The 16,607-nt window shown below is 34.0% G+C and overlaps 3 protein-coding genes across 3 annotated transcripts; 2 read left to right on the top strand and 1 right to left on the bottom strand.

Annotated features, from left to right (window-relative positions):
• Positions 1-2,360: 2,360 nt before the first annotated feature.
• Positions 2,361-4,106, top strand: LOC137919877 (uncharacterized). Its single transcript, XM_068763098.1, has 3 exons — positions 2,361-2,400; positions 3,033-3,340; positions 3,800-4,106. Exons 2-3 carry the CDS (start codon positions 3,060-3,062, stop codon positions 4,104-4,106), a joined length of 588 nt encoding a protein of 195 aa, XP_068619199.1. The 5' UTR covers positions 2,361-2,400; positions 3,033-3,059.
• A 1,959-nt stretch (positions 4,107-6,065) lies between these two features.
• On the bottom strand, positions 6,066-10,543 carry LOC137921177 (uncharacterized). Its single transcript, XM_068763923.1, has 4 exons — positions 10,295-10,543; positions 8,731-8,874; positions 7,665-7,796; positions 6,066-6,251 (listed from the first exon to the last, which is right to left on the bottom strand). The coding sequence occupies exons 1-4, from the start codon at positions 10,541-10,543 to the stop codon at positions 6,168-6,170; spliced, it is 609 nt and encodes a 202-aa protein (XP_068620024.1). The 3' UTR covers positions 6,066-6,167.
• A 5,106-nt stretch (positions 10,544-15,649) lies between these two features.
• Positions 15,650-16,162, top strand: LOC137919869 (uncharacterized). The gene has a single exon (XM_068763086.1). It carries the CDS (start codon positions 15,650-15,652, stop codon positions 16,160-16,162), a length of 513 nt encoding a protein of 170 aa, XP_068619187.1.
• Positions 16,163-16,607: the final 445 nt, after the last annotated feature.

Raw genomic sequence — 16,607 nt, 5'->3', positions numbered from 1 at the left:
CCACAACAAAGTTTATTTTAGAGCCACTTTTAAAAATTATCTTCAATCTTTTTGACGTAAAACTTTCACACTAAAATATGATAGTTTTAAAGTTTCGCTAAAACAAGTTAATGGCAAAAATCGAGGCGTATTTTAACACATATTTGCCCATAGAGTCAATACTTTTATAAAGCCTGAAGAAACGATTTTGTAGGTCCACTTGATCCACCCACTATAATAAATGAGTGTTCTAATATAAATGAGTGTTTTGAATCATATAAGTAACGACGAAAGAAATTGTTTCAGAAACGTTTAAAATATATAACTCGAATGAGTTTAAATATTATGATTTATTTTTAAAACTTTAGATCAATAATCAGATTAAAACAAGCTATTGAAATGTAGGTTGATAATATATACAGAACAACTATTAACATATTTAATGCAAGTAGTTACTGACAATTAAAGGTAAAGTAATAACTTTATGAGATAAAAGAGTAGATGAACATGTGATTATGAACCTACCGATACCACTGTACCTCGCCTTAGGTGTACCAGCACCGAGACAAGGGGAAATAACAGTCGAACAACATGCACATGAGATAGATATACAAAGATGGGTATATATTTCGTGTAGTTAAAACCGTTATATATTTAAAGAAGAAATTTATCACAAACCAAAGTCATCGACGCAGCTCGAAGAGTTGCTCGTAAGTAATTGCAGTGGAAAGAGCACATCATGCAATCGAAAGCCGTAGGAGTGGAAAGGTTTTCGAGCTTCCACTAGATGGACTAAACTGAATGCAGGCAACTCAAGGTCAAGCAGCGATATTTGGTGAAGGCTTTTTTCCTTTCAATGAACATCTGAAAAGATGACAACTAAGAACAATCTTCAACAATTTGTATTATTGATTTAGTTTTTATTCATTACTTGTTGTTTTAATCAAAAATATTTAGATCGGTGATATTTAATCGAGTACTTATATATAATTAATTAATTGATGAAAATAAATATTGGATATACTGATATTTAATCCCTTATCTTATTTAAAAACAATAAATACGTGTGTATTGTAAATGTTATATAGTACCCGGCGATAGATATTGCACATCGACCTTTGGAAAGAGACAATCAGCTAATTTCGACTTCGTAGAGCACTATCTCTCTCCCACACTACCTATGTGACGTTTTGTCAGTCGTTGTATTTCGTGCGACAGAGATAACGCTCTACGAAGCCGAAATAAGCCATTTGTCTCTGCCCAAATGTCGATTTGCAATATTGATCGCCGGGAATTGTACATATAGTTAGGTATAAAAGTTTTAATTGTGAATATATACATGATATGATATACCCTTTATAAAAATCAATGATTTTAGAAATAATAAATAATGTAATGAAAATTTAGTAATATAAAGAGTTTTATAAATTGTTTTATAAATACTATACATTGAAGACTTTTTACTGCCGGAAGTCTGTATGTTACATACGAATAAAAAATGTAACATATATGTAAAAATATTAAAGCTTTTTTGCAGTCAAATCTTAAATTTTACCGCCGTTTAAAACTTTCACAACCATAATCAACCACCCTGTGTAAGCAATTTTATTAATTACAGCGTTTACATACGGTTTGTATCTTAAATCTTTAAAATATTATAAATAGATTTCGTAAGATCTATCTTATATTAATCTCATGTGCGTTCATGCTCTTTTGGCCCTTACGTGTCCTATTTTGTGAAATGAATGTAAAGTAATATTTCACAAATTAGAAGAAATTTAGATAAAAAAAGTGTTTAAACTTTTTATGTCCAACATATACGCAATTATTCTGACATGTTCCATATTTAAATATTGTATTTTTTTTAATTGTAACTGTATTTACGGCTAAATAATAGCGTAACACAAAATTATTGAAATCCGTGAATTGTCTTAACTTAGAAAAAGATTTTGAATATATTAAAATATAATGCATACAATAATTATTAAATAACATTATTGAATTAAAAAAGTTGTCGATAATAGCGATGTAAATGGGTGGCCAAAAGTTCGGAGTCCATAGCAACACCATTACACTATTATTGATTAGCCGAAAATCGATACATTCGCCCGCCAATATATTCCTATATTAAGACGAGAAAGTTTATTACAAACATTTCAATCAACCACTCCCCGGGTTTAATTATTTTTGTCCAATTTTCATTGAATATTTTGAACAGGTAACATGAAATATTTAAACTTAACTTGCCCTCTTGTAATCAAGCTAGAACCAACCACTATCACTTCCGCTCGAAATTTTAAATAAACTTATGACGTCATTCGCAGTTATCTCCTGAATTTTTTTGATCATCACCCACCAGCGCCCGGACTTTAACCGTCCCGGCGCCCTAAAGCTGTGACTCTGTCGTCTATCACCGTTCAGGTAAGTGATCACATCTCTTTCAGCATCATCTGCATCTTTTTGTTCCAGGTGTCTATATTCTACAGTTCAACTACTAACTGCAAAGGTGTGTAAGCAGGGGAGCAATTTGAAGCAATTCGACTTTAATACGAGTAGAACCCAATTTTAATATAAAAATTATGTATGTTACATGGGGTACGTGAGAATTAGAAAGACTAAGATGGGGCATACCACAAAATAGATTTGAAAATACTGATCTAAATGGTTAATTTTAAAATACCATACGCGTACCAATATCAGCTAGTAAACCATACTACAGCACATCGACCTTGCAACTGAAAGCCGTTGGGGTCAAAAGATTCTGGAGTAACGACAAAAAACGAGTAGAGGCGGCGTTGGTAGGCCTTCCACTAGATGGAACGACAGCATGATCAAAGTCACGGGAGACTTTGGGGGAGATTAGGCACAACCAAAGAAGAAGTTCGATGGTAACTCTTTTTATTCTTCTTCTCTTCAAGCCGATGGAATGGCCTATGCCTCCCCAAAAGATCACCTCGATGACAGATGCTGCGTTACCTGCATGTGCTGCGCCCATTTCAGATGAGCAATTATTTCGATGGTTACTCTATAAACGACATTTTTTTTGTTCAAAGCTAAAGCTCTTCAGCTTGGTGGACGAGATGTTTGGGGGTATTCTACTCACCCACGTGCACTGCAGCACCTGTCACTCCAACAAGGTGAAGAGACACAAGCTCCGTAAGCTGAAACTCGCGTTCCCCGGGGACCAGAAGGGCACCAGGTTCAGCGTGCAGTCCCTGATAGACTTTTACTGCGCTACCGAGCTGCTGACCGATAACAAGATGCACTTCTGCGGCAAGTGCGGTGGACTGCGCGAAGGCGTTCGCGTCACTTGCTTCGAGACCACCCCCCAGTATTTGGTAGTCGTGATGAAGAACTGCAAGTGAGTCGCACGTAGTAGTAGCTAGTCGTAGTCGCTCATTCAAAGTAGGAGTTAGTCACACATAGTTGCAGTTGATCATTTATTTGACACAGACGCATTTTTTTATTTACGTAATTATCTTTTAATTTGCATAAAAGTAAAGAAAGAGTACAATGGGCGGTCTTATCACTCGAGGCGATTTCTTACAAACAACCATAGTATGGAAATAGAAAAAGTAGTGGATAGTCAATATAAACATTTAGAAACATTTAAATGTATATTTACGTGCATCTGTTCATATATAATTGTAGGTAGTAATTTACTTAATATAGATATAAACCTTAATGAAATAAACCTTCAAGTAGAGAGCTTGTTTTGAAGTACATAAGGTTTAATAAGAGGAGAGGATTCATCTAGAAGGTAACACTTTTTGTAGTTTGAAATAGTCTAACTAGGCCATTAAACTTCCTGCCACCACAGATTCGATCCGAAATATGACATCGAGGATAAGCTGATGCAGTCGATCTCCAACAACGAAATCGTCAATCTTCGCACCAAGCGTTCCGAGTCGGACAAGAGATACACGCTGTACGCAAGCTTGATACACGATCACTACTACTCGCTCGCCAAGGACAGCGAGAAATGGTACATCTCTTACGAAGGGAAAGTGACCTCTCAGGATGAAGAAGTCCAGACCGCCGATGGGTCCAGGGCCCCGTGCGTGCTGTTCTACCGCCGGGCTGACATCACCGAGGGCATCACGCCAACCTTCGACCTCCAGCGTTAAATTTAAGAGGAGATTCCATATCAGGTCACGCCCGTCCGGCGGTTTATGTTAAAATTGGTGTCATTTTAATGTTCTATTCGTAATTCTGTGACATTATTGTCATTATTCGGTGTCTACAATACATGTAAACGTTCGAAAATAGAATTTTGTCTGTAGTTTCGATAAATCGAGAATAATATATCGAACATGGGTTTATGTGAATTTTTAAACTTCACTTTACTATTATATATATATTATTTCTTGAGCAATCAAGTCGTCTCAAGTATTGTTTCAACTTTATATCTCTATGTGGTCATTTTGACCTCAAACAATGTCGAATTTATTTTCAACTATTTCCGGGTATGCAGTGTGTATATACCTAATTGTAAGTTAAGAGTTTTTCTATATTAACATATATATATTTACGTTGTATAGATTTATTTACTGTTACAAATATATTATTATTACATGTTAATATATTATTCATATTGGCATGTTATTGCCCTATGTTATACTTTGATTAAATTTTATTAAAAATTTTTGTTAATTAACAAATAAATATTTTATTGTTTATCAAAAAAATATATTTATATCATGTTAATTAGATTTTAATTTTATTTTACACACTAGAATTCTTTTTCATTTCAAAATATAATGTTATCACTACGTATGAAGAATATATAAATTATATGTGTAATCTGGAACTTCTGCTATAGTTAAAAGATTATTATTACATATTAATATATTATTCATATAGGCATATTATTGCCCTATGTTGTTGTACTTTGATTAAATTTTATTAAAAATTTTTGTTAATTAACAAATAAATATATTATTGTTTATCAAAAAAAAATATTTATATCATGTTAATTAGATTTTAAATTGTTATTTTACACACTAGAATTCTTTTTCTTTCCAAATTATAATGTTATCACTACGTATGAAGAATATATAAATTATATGTGTAATCTGGACCTTCTGCTATAATTGAAACACAGTGTGTGTAACTTTTATGATAGCTATTAATATAGAATACATAATAAAAATCTTATTGTTTTGTTTATTTAAAGCACTCTCCACAAATATACACACTCACTGTGAAAATCTCCACTAGGTGAGCCGACGAAGCCGTGGCGATTTATAGAATAGATGTATATGAGCAGTGGGCATTTTCTGAAATGCCGAAGACATTCCATCTCATTCTTCTAGCTGTGGAAGCTGGCAGACAAGTCATGACTAATTCAAATTTGCTACAGACTTTCTCAATGATTTACACTAACAGATGTATATATATATATGTGTAAATATATATATATGATACTACATTACATTGTAAAAGTGATATATATTATACTATAGAAAACTGCAGGATATACTTTGTAGGCATAAAGCAATTTGTATGGGAAAAGAGTAAGACAAGTAAATCACGATGACCATTTTATTTATTGACTAAAATAAATTAATCACAGATACAGAAGACTTTGTGTAACCTATCAAATCGCCTACTATATATACGGATGTATAAAAATATATATATATATATATATATATCGACGACAGAAGGTCGCTGAAAATCGCTGAATACGGTCAAAATCGATTATCACGGCGACCTGGAGGTCTTTGTCTTATAGTGGACGTTCACCAGCTAAAAACAAGAAGTTTTAAAGTCGGTGTATGCTATCTCTACTTGAAGACGAATATCGAGTGTTGTATTGAATTTTATAGAAATCAATGCAAAATACAATACCCGGCGATAAATATTGCACATCGACCTTTGGAAAGAGATAATATATCTGTCCCACACTACCATTCATTATTGCCACATATGTTTTATTTCACCATGGTAGTGGTGGTGCGATGACGACATTTGTAATTACAATTGAAAAGAATGTCCGCTTGTTGACAACGTACGAAACGAACTGTCAAAAACAAAGCGACGCAAATTGAAATTCAAAATAGTATAACGAGTGTTAAAATATATTTATTTCTATTAAAATATATATCCAAAAATAACAAACATGTTTAAATAATATTTTGTACATTTAAAAAAATATATATAAAAATCATAGGTACGTATCACTTTTATAAACCGATCAGTTTACCGCCTAAGTTGTTTAACTTCTCTGTCGCAGTCCGGGTGAATTGATTGAACAATCTGCTTGGTATCTGAAAGAATATATCACATAGAATGAAGACATCTAATCAATAAATTTATTAGGAGCTAAAATTCAATTCATGCCATAAGGGGCGACTGTAACTCGTGTAGCGCCCGTGTGAAATGAAAATCTGACGCCCCCTAGGCCTGACCCCTCCCCCTGCGGCTCTAACTATATATTCAAACAAGCTATTTTATAAGTAGACTAGCTGATCCCGCAAACGTTGTTTTGCAAAAAAAATTAAAGTTTTTAATTAACAAATGTAAGATAAGGGTTGATCGTAGAGGGGTAAAAATTTAGGTTTGTATGTATTTTTGTATGCTGTATCATAATAAAATAAAAACCAAATAAAATTGTCTAAAAAATTAAAAATAAAATTTAGGGGTGGACCACCCTTATCACTTGGGGTATGAAAAATAGATAGTAGCCGATTCTCAGACATACTGAATACGCATGTAAAATTTGGTAAAAATCGGTCAAGCCGTTTCGGAGGAGTTCAAGTTCGAACACCGTGACACGAGAATTTTATATATTAGATATAGCTTACAGCATACTGTAAGAAAAGAAAGGCCGTAACTAATACCATATATTAGTTACGGCCTTTCTTCTTATGACGGCAGAATAATACAAATTTTTTTATGTCTGTACATTGTACATTTCCATAGTTTGAAGACACGCGGTTTATTGACGCATATACATAGATGATATTACAATGTATACATGAAATATTATTAAATAGTTTTATAATATAATTAGTAGACCAGTATTACGAGGAAAAGGGAGTACACCTATCCCCCGATTTACACGGTACTTGTTTTACACGTTTTCGCTTTTACACGGTTATCCAAATAAGTTTTTTTGTATTTTTAACGCACTCTACTAAATGCTACTGTGATTGAACACTTGTGTACATTTCACGGGGAATCCCGAGCTTATGTGCTGACTTGCTGCACACGCACACTGTGTCTGTATTTCTTCGCATAAAATTAAAGTTTTATCCGGAAAATTGTATTTGAGTGAAAGTTTTACAGTTTCAGAAAGATTAAATTTTCCATATTCGTAAATTACAAGTGATAAAGAATAATAATACACCTTTGGTTTTATTTTTTGTTCTTCTGTTTGATGTATTGTAATTAATTAAAAAACTAGTGTTTCCGTAATATATTAAATATTTTAACTTGTCAATGCATTTTATTTTTATTTCTGTGCACACCTAAAAATATTGAAAAGAATCACAAGTGTTAAATAGCAAAAATATGCATTTTCTGCAAGCTTTTCGATTTACACGGTTTAGACTTGAAAATTTTTAATTTTCGATTTACACGTTTTCCTCAGGAACGTATCAACCGTGTAAATCAGGGGATAGGTGTACTCATATAAGTAAAGTGCTTGTTGAATAAAGATAATTTAAGTTTATACTAACTTCGAGCACCGAATTGACAAGTGTAGAAAAACTCTCAGCACCGCTCACGATAGCGCGACCGGTGCTATAGAATTTATCGCCGTTGTTGCCATATTTCTCCTCTTCTCTTATCGTGTCCACTAATGGTTTGGGCTACGGAAAATTAAGTTAATTTACAACAGGGAATTTAATGCATCAAAACCTTATTTATTTATTGTACCCAAGAAACCAGAAAATACACCTGAAAATAAATGTAACCAAAATATATATATATGACTAAAACAGATGAAGTACCATATAAAGCTTGAGAGTTCTAGTAAAATAGATTGTATAGGAGAGTCATCCATGTGCTAAATACTTAAGTGCCGTATTAAGTTATTTATAATATTTGTGTACGGTTCTCGGAAATTCTAACCGAGTACTATCTCGAACTTACTAGAACCTTATCCGTAGTATAAATAAGTGTACTCCCATGTCGACGGTTCAGTGTTGTTTTTCGAGTTATAAAATTGAAAGTGACTATTTGGTAAGTTATTTGGACAGTGATTTCTTGAGCGATTTGGAAGCGTCGCTTGGACTAAGCGAAAGTATACTTTGTGTTAAAGTAAGGTGACCATCTGATCTGTGAATAAAGGACTCCTTGTGAACCAGCGGTGTTTCATTTCGAGCCAGAATCCACAGTACAAAAAACCGATTGAATTGTTACCGCTCCGGCATTGATTTGTAAACTAGATGGCAAAAGGTTGTTGATGACGAAGGTGAATATATTGTTGATCAGAAATAAAAACTTGTTAAAAATGTTGTCGTGTGAATTTAACTTAAGAAAGCGACATTATTTTCCGATCCTCCTAATATATCTCCTTGTAGATCATGTACTGTATGTATGTCGCATTTTGTATGTCTGTTAAAAAACTACGCTGTTTGTAATGCCCGTGGAAATCAGGATATATGTCAATACAAATGTAGTTGGCATACTTGTACCTATATATGATATCGTTCACATGTCACAAATCCCAACATGTACTATAAGTGAAGATGAAGAAAATCATATTGTTAGATGAGTTCCGTATGGAACATTATATCGCACCTGAAATATTCCGGCTGCGACGTTATGTATGTTGTCCTTTATGGACAGAGTCTTGCTTCCTAATCCTTCGGTCTCCAATAAAGCGCCCTCCAGCGTGGTTACAGGAGCGGAAAATAAACCGCCACCGTGGTTTACAGAACCTATCTGTAACACAAAACATTTGAATAATATTCATCATATCAATAGATGTTCAATCGAGGTACAGTTCTCCAAAGACAGTGACTTCCGGTACACCAAGAGAGGGCTTACTTATGCTGAGATAATATTATCTGGTATATATATGTATATATCTCTCTACTACAACATATGTTTTAATTAAGTTTAATACAGATTTATAATTATACACTGTATCAGATATATCCGAGTAAAGTCATATTTTTATCTTTTAAAAAAGACTAAAACTGTCGTAAAGAGTAACCATTAGTTTTATTTTTGTAGTGTATCTATTCACTAAAAGTCAATAATTTATACATCTAGTTATTAACAAGATAATTCCGGCCGAATTACTCATCGGATTCCATATATGACAAGAATTAGCTGGCGTTCCTCAAATTCAGAGCAATAGTTGAGATAATAATTAAAAGAAACAAAATTGATAAATAAAACTGGTCAGATAAATAATAAAATAAATAGGAGGCAATAGAAACAGAAATAAAATATGAATTACAAACAAAATAGAGAGATATAAATAAAACATACGTAATGCATATACACCAATACCTCACTTTGTGTCGTGGTTGCGTTCCAAAAAAACACGACGCAAATTGAAACGCCGCAAATTGAATTGAGATTTTCTATAGCAAACCATGTAAAAATCGAAGATAGGTTCCAGGGTCACGAAAATACTAATTTTTAAAAAGAAAATTGAACAAAGTAAACATTAAAAAAAATAATAATATAACTATGACGATAAATAAATTGGAATAATATTGACCTTTTTTTAACCAGAAACAACACGTACAAATTTATTATTCTCTTTAAAAAAAAAAGCACAACACACTACGTAATTGAAACTGAAAATTGAAAACTGAAAACTAAAATTGTATTGATTTTTAGATAGAAAGGAAATCCCCGAGTATTGATGGCATGGCGCAATTAGAAACAAAAGTGTTGCCATCTTTTAGAAAAAAAGGAAAATCTCAAAAAAAATTAAAGATTCGAACCCAAAACAACACAACCTCGGGAATCTAACGACGTATAGTGAATATTAGTGGTAATTAAGCAGCGACGAAACTTCGAAAAAAAACTCAAAACGAAACGTCGCAAAGCGAGGTATTGGTGTAAATTTAAAATCGTATCTGTGATAAATTGTATGTATATTAAATAAGTATGAGAAATAAGAATACAAAATAGAATAGCATAATAATTAAGTTAAAAGCAACAAAAAGGTGATGATTACCTAACCCTGTGACATTTGAGGAACGAGGTGAAGGAAGATAGATATATCAAGATCAGCGGATCTTCTATTCCTTCATCCAATCTCGTAGACAAATACAATGTATATGCAATTAATAATGTCGTTTGTTCAATAATTTCTATAGATTAAGTTAAAATAAAAAATTACCGGAAGATTTGGTGCGGATAGCTTATTATCGATAATATTTGAAGCAATTTTCAATTTGTTTGATAACAAATCCGAATTCTGCCTGTTGCTTTTTAATTCCGGATGGTTTTCAGTCGTGTACGCCTGAACGTTGATGACATCTGGAGACGTAGATGGTGGATCGTACACAGGCAGGTCTATTTTTATGGGATCATCCATTGGTGCGGTTACAACACCACCAGCTAACACCAAAACCATCAATGACAACATCCTGGGAAAGATATAATATAATTATAATTATAAGACAGGGTATTTAAACATAGATTTCTTTCACAAAGTTGTTCAATTAACATGTCGGCTGATATCTGTTTATGGGTGTAAATGGGTGGAAGGAATATAAAACTCATTTACTATCAATTGTGCTAACTTTTTTGTGTCATAGACCCCGTGACATATTTTTCCGTGTTGGTTAGACCCCCTACTTACCTGATATTGATTTCCTGTAAATTTTAACTGTAGTGAAGTTCAGTATTAAAAACTTAAAGTAAAAACACATGTTAATTTATACATTTATTAATTAAATCTAAATTAAAACTATTCAAAGTAAAATTTTGTATCTGTTATGTAAAATATACGTAACAATAAAATAAACATGTATTGCGACCACAAAGCGAATACCGACATCCTATAATTTACACAATTTTATAAACATATATAATAATTTTTTTTAATTCATAGGTACTTTTATAAATAATATAAATGTTTTGATATTATCAGATAGTATGATGTAAGTAAATAGGTACTATCAGTGTATGTGATGAGATCCACAATCGTGGACCCCCATTTTCATTTCATGGACCCCTTAAATTTTTTTTCGCTGATGTAGCCCCCTTGCAGGTTGTCATAGACCCATAGGTGTCGATATAGACCACTTTGGGAATCACTGAATTAATGTATGGTGCTATCCAAAACATAAACATATACTAATTACAGTTGTAACTCAGTGGTAGAGGAATGAGACTTCAGATTGTATCAGCGGGTTCGATTCCAGGATATAATCTTACATTATCACTTTGCATTAATTATATAGAATTGCCGCTGCCGAACAAAGTTTCCAGAGATTTATCAGCATCATCCTCTGCGTACCATAATACAAAAATTGATCACCAACTCACCTGCCCAACGTGGTGATTATGGTATATCCCACCACAGATATCTTTGCGGTAAACCTGTGCCTTTGGTAAGAACATTGAATTTATTTATTTTTTACTATCTGTCCTTTAAGTTTTTGTACTGCCAGAATTTATTGGCACATCATATTCTTATAGAAACACTGAATTAATGTAACATTAGAGTGATCATTTTGTACGGGATGATTCAAAATAGACAAATAAGTTATGTATTCACTAATTTTAAACTTGCATCTAACCATTCACCCTGTATAAAACATTAACATGAGAACTAGAGCCATATGACTAACAATAATAATACATTTATAGCACACGATACATATAACATATAATAATAAAAAATGGCCGCCACGATCATGTGTTTTGTCACCACCAAATTTTTTATTACGAAGCTATGTTAAAGTTAGAATATGTTATTGTAAGTACACTGCCAATTTATTGGAGCCTAAAACTGAAATTCAATGAAATATTTATAAAAATAGAATCGACATTTTTACAAAAATGGCGCGTAAATAGAGTGTGTAATTAGGGTGCATACACACCTGAATTTATGTATGTATATTATGTGGTATCTTTCGTTTAATGTAAGTCGGTACACGATTAATTCAATGCTTGTGTCTCCCACAAAAAATAGTCACAACAACCGTCTACCTAACGGGAAGTCTACCACCCACGTTCCGTCTACCTGCTCGTGGTCGGTGATTTAGTCGTATGCGGAAATAAAATAGCATGAGCGTTGCCGCGAGAATTGTCGTCGATCTGACGGGCTGTACAACCCCCGACTCATGTACCCAAGGCACGGTACAGCTGTTTCAGTAGCATTATGATATGTATATTTGCATAGCTCTTGTAAAATTCTTCCGCTATTTCTCGACGCCAGAAAGCCTCTTACTTGGTGGGACGACATAGTGAAGGTTGTGTGCAGTTTCTGGATTCGGGCAACGCTATACCTATGTATAGCTGTTTTATCATATATTGATGTATATATCCGTAATCTCCTCTTTATGACCTGATGATCCACATAACCTATATGAGCACTGCAGCTCGAAGAATTACTCGTCTGAAGGGTACATTGATAGCCGACTGAATCTCAAGTGGCGACCACCAGTCGGTAGACGCAGGGTTAGAAGCCTCCCCCCCTCCCCATTAGGTAGACATAGTCAAGGTTGTGGGAAGTCGCTGGATGCTGGGCAGCGAAAGACCAGTGATCGTTGCGACCTTTGAGGAAGACGTAAGCCTTGTATTAGACGTCCATTGACTGAAAAGAAATGTAGACCTTATTTAATTTGACTTATATATATTACTATTTCCAGTAGGTACATGCTTCATCATCAAACCTTTATCATGGACTTCATCGTCATCCAAAGACATCTGTTCACCTTTTAGGTGGAAGACCTATACTGGCTGAGGTCTGTGGTCTTCTCTAACTTAAGTTCCAAGAACCATCTGAGGTTATATTCATTTATATGGATCTTCTGTTTCTTGATTTGATCTCATAGAAAAATCCAGAGTGTAGACTTGTTCACGGTTCGTTAAGCTACTGTAAGCTTGCCAGGGGTTCAAGTTAGAAAACACTTTTCAAAGTCACTTCTATGCTTTGCGCTCTGTGTCTAATCCAGAACTTCCTATTATCCCGCTGCCACTTCGAATAGGCAATCGTTCGCATAACTATCTCCTCGTTCCTGATCCTATAGAGCACTCTTAATGTTTTTTTTAATGGAGACTCACTTCTGCCCAAGAGTGCGACTACACTAAGAGGTATTTCACATACATACATAACATTACATTATTTCAAAACTAAGCAATATGATCTAATACCGTCTAGGTAAACGAAACATCTCTAACATTGTAATTTATTTTAATATATTTAAATTAGCGTCCTGCTATTGGCCCGTTAGATTCGCGTTGACCAATCAGGGAGCGGTATTACATCGGTGAATTGACCAATCCGCTTACAGCTTCAACAAATAATTATTGCCCTTAAAATTCTAAAAATTCGTAATATTCCGAACGTGGGGCAGCAACCCACGGTAGGGCAAATTGATTGTTAATTGGGATAATTCGAAAGTGAACTATATAAATATAAACATATATATATATATATATATATATATATTTATATTATATGTATATATATATATATGATTAAGTTACAATAAATTGGCAGAGTACTTACTATAACATATATATAGATAGTTCATATATATATATGTTAGATAGGAGTGCGTAAGAATTAAAGAAAGGCTAAGGTGTAGCAGGTCATATAGAAGTTTAAAAAATATTTCTCTTAATAGTCATTAAATCACATAAGCTAATTACGAAATGGACAAAACAACTTATTTAATTATCTCAATAATAAGAACAATTGCTCATAAACTAATTAAGTTCATAATTATTTATATTTAATAAACATTGTTACAAAATTGATATAAGTAAAAAATATTAAATGTTCACTAATTGTTTTCATTTGTAATTTATTTCATACTTCATTGTACACTAGCTGTGCCCGTGACTTCGTTCACGTGAAACTTAAAAAAAAATATTCAGCTTATTTTTTCGATTTTTTTTTCTAAAATACAGCCTAAATTACTCCGTATTACATCAGCTACCTTCCAGTATATATCCCGTCAAAATCGGTTCAGCCATTTCGGAGATTATTCGGAATAAACAGACAGAAAAAGATAATTGTGTTATATATACTGTATATATATTCAAATACGTGTATTAAGAGATTATCATAATATTACAAACGGATAGTTTAGTTTGATTTATTTATATGTAAATAATAAGATACAGGAAATAAATCATGTAGAATAAAATAAAAAAATAAGTTTGACTCAGATAACAAAACGAACTAACGACTTCCGTACACGGTTGAAATTCCTTCCACCAGCACAAAGCGTTTTGCTTATACTTTTATAGTGCGAACAGCCGAGGAGTGTTCAAGACAAGAGTCAATAGGTATCTTCTAGGCAAGTATGTACCATCGTAGACCTGATCATCTCTTAACATCAGGCGAGATAGAGGTCAAATATTTTACTCGTACCTATAAAGAGTAAACTTGACTGTTAAAATACAATATATACTTAAAGTCATTGTCGTGATCTTTGGGCAACACCTATGCCATGCAGTGGGCGTCCAGGATGGGCCAGAGAGGCATCCGAATTCTTAACACTGCACAGCAATGTTATGTCATGTAAATTTAACTTTTCATAGCTGAATAATTTTAAACCCTACACCAGCAGTACTCGTTCCAACAGGACACCGCGACGAAGGTAAATTGCGTGACTTCATCGTAGTCCAGATATTAGGTTTTCCCTCTGAGATAATTTAAGAGTGACATCAGTAAATAGATGGTCACCAAGCCAGGAATCGGTGACCTGGATTCAACTCAATGATATTATATTTTAATAATAAAATTGCTTAATGCCCGTCTTTTAGTGATATATACAGTGATGATCAAAAGTATATATTACTACTTGCCCTAAAATACTATTTAGCATTCTCATAAAAAACCTTGACAGATATAGACAACACGTTTGATAAATTAGGTTCATTGTTTCATGTCAACATCTGGCATTCTTCTTCTTCTTCTTGAAGTGCCTCTCCAACTAGTGGAGGTTGGCTATCAGCTTCCTGCTCTCTTCCTTATTTTTAGTTCTGCGTAATAGCTCAGCAGCGCTGGCGATTCCGGTCCACTCTCTAATGTTACGAAGCCACGACTTCTTTCTCCTACCAACCTTCCTTTTACCAGCGACCTTTCCCATCATGATAAGTTGAAGGAGATTGTATCGTTGGTGTCGAAGAACGTGTCCCAAGTAAGCTGGCATTGCCCTCTCTCAAATGTTGACACTATACTCTAGAACCTGCCCATGCCACGTCTACCTGCTCGTGATCACCATTTCACCCCAGCTGCCGACGGTTGTACGAGCGAAACAATCAGTTCTTCGAGTAAAGTCGGTTAATTTTGGTTCCTATCTATAGCTTTCGATCTCGCAGCGAAACCCTTCAACTGACCACGTCTCAGATCCACATGACATCACTGGCAACACACATCGCTCAAAATCCTTCATGACATGTGACATTATGCAGTTATTTTTAATCTGTTATATTTTGACAGATGTCAGATGTGTCAATAGATAAACTATTCTTGTTTACAATTGAAATGAACGAATATAATTAGAATATGGAGAATCCTTATAACGTCCCGGAAGTGAAAAATTGTTGCGGATTGATTTCTCTACGTTTCGGAACATTGTTGATATCGATATTGGCTATAGCTTCCGGTTGTTTTAGTCTTTCCTCCATAGTGATATATGGTTTAGCTGAGAAAAATATTCCGTCTTATTTCATTGGAAGACAGATAAATGAAGTTGTAAGAAGACAAGTTATTGTTACTTTTGTACTGGCTTCATCACTGCAGATATTCGCCGGATGTCTATCACTCCTGGGAGCTTTGAGAAGAGGTCGTACGGCGACTGCGTCCTCCATTTGTGTGATGACAGCGATGTGCTTCCTGATCCTTGTATCTGTTGTCCGTGCACCGATATCCTGTTTTTTCACGAGCGTCTGCATCATGAAGGACTTGTCCCCCGTTTTCCTGACGCTTTGTTACATTATCGTCACAGTTTTCCTTCAAGTTTGGTTTTATTTTATAATCGTTGTACACTCTTACCACGCGGAGTTGAGCAACGAATAGAGAATTTGAAATGATTTCACAATAAATTGACTTTTGACCTACAATTGTCTATTTCACTCCTCGATATCTACCTAGAACAACATACAGTACTTGGCTATAAATATTGCACATCGACCTTTGGAAAGAGACAATCGGCTAATTTCGGCTTCGCTATCACTATCTCTGTCCCAAACTACCTATGTGACGTTTTGTCAGTCGTTGTATTTCGTGGGATAGACATAACGCTCTATGCAATATTTATCGCCATGTACTGTAATTCAACATAAGTAAAAAAAAAGACTATGAATCCGTCAAAAAAGGTTTACTGCTTCCTATGTAACGTTTCATAAAAACTTTTAAAGGCATTAAACAGATATAGTATTTCATTACTGAATTACAACAAACAGACAAACATTTTGTTATTAATATCATTTTTGTTTTGTATTTTCTAGTTTATCGAAATAAT

This window comes from Battus philenor, unplaced genomic scaffold, assembly GCF_028537555.1.
Source record: "Battus philenor isolate CCGP_79_NKW_IND1 unplaced genomic scaffold, ilBatPhil1.0.hap1 SCAF_1, whole genome shotgun sequence".
NCBI classification, from domain to species: domain Eukaryota; kingdom Metazoa; phylum Arthropoda; class Insecta; order Lepidoptera; family Papilionidae; genus Battus; species Battus philenor.
Note: the sequence above shows the minus strand (reverse complement) of the source record. Positions and strands in the feature narration are given on the sequence as shown.

Coding starts and splice junctions, on each gene's coding strand:
- LOC137919877 (XM_068763098.1), top strand. CDS start 3,060: ATGTTTGGGGGTATTCTACTCACCCACGTGCACTGCAGCACCTGTCAC. Junction 3,341..3,799: donor GTCGTGATGAAGAACTGCAA/GTGAGTCGCACG, acceptor CTGCCACCACAG/ATTCGATCCGAAATATGACA.
- LOC137921177 (XM_068763923.1), bottom strand. CDS start 10,543: ATGTTGTCATTGATGGTTTTGGTGTTAGCTGGTGGTGTTGTAACCGCA. Junction 8,875..10,294: donor TATCCGCACCAAATCTTCCG/GTAATTTTTTAT, acceptor TTTGTGTTACAG/ATAGGTTCTGTAAACCACGG. Junction 7,797..8,730: donor TCGCAGCCGGAATATTTCAG/GTGCGATATAAT, acceptor AATTTTCCGTAG/CCCAAACCATTAGTGGACAC.
- LOC137919869 (XM_068763086.1), top strand. CDS start 15,650: ATGGAGAATCCTTATAACGTCCCGGAAGTGAAAAATTGTTGCGGATTG.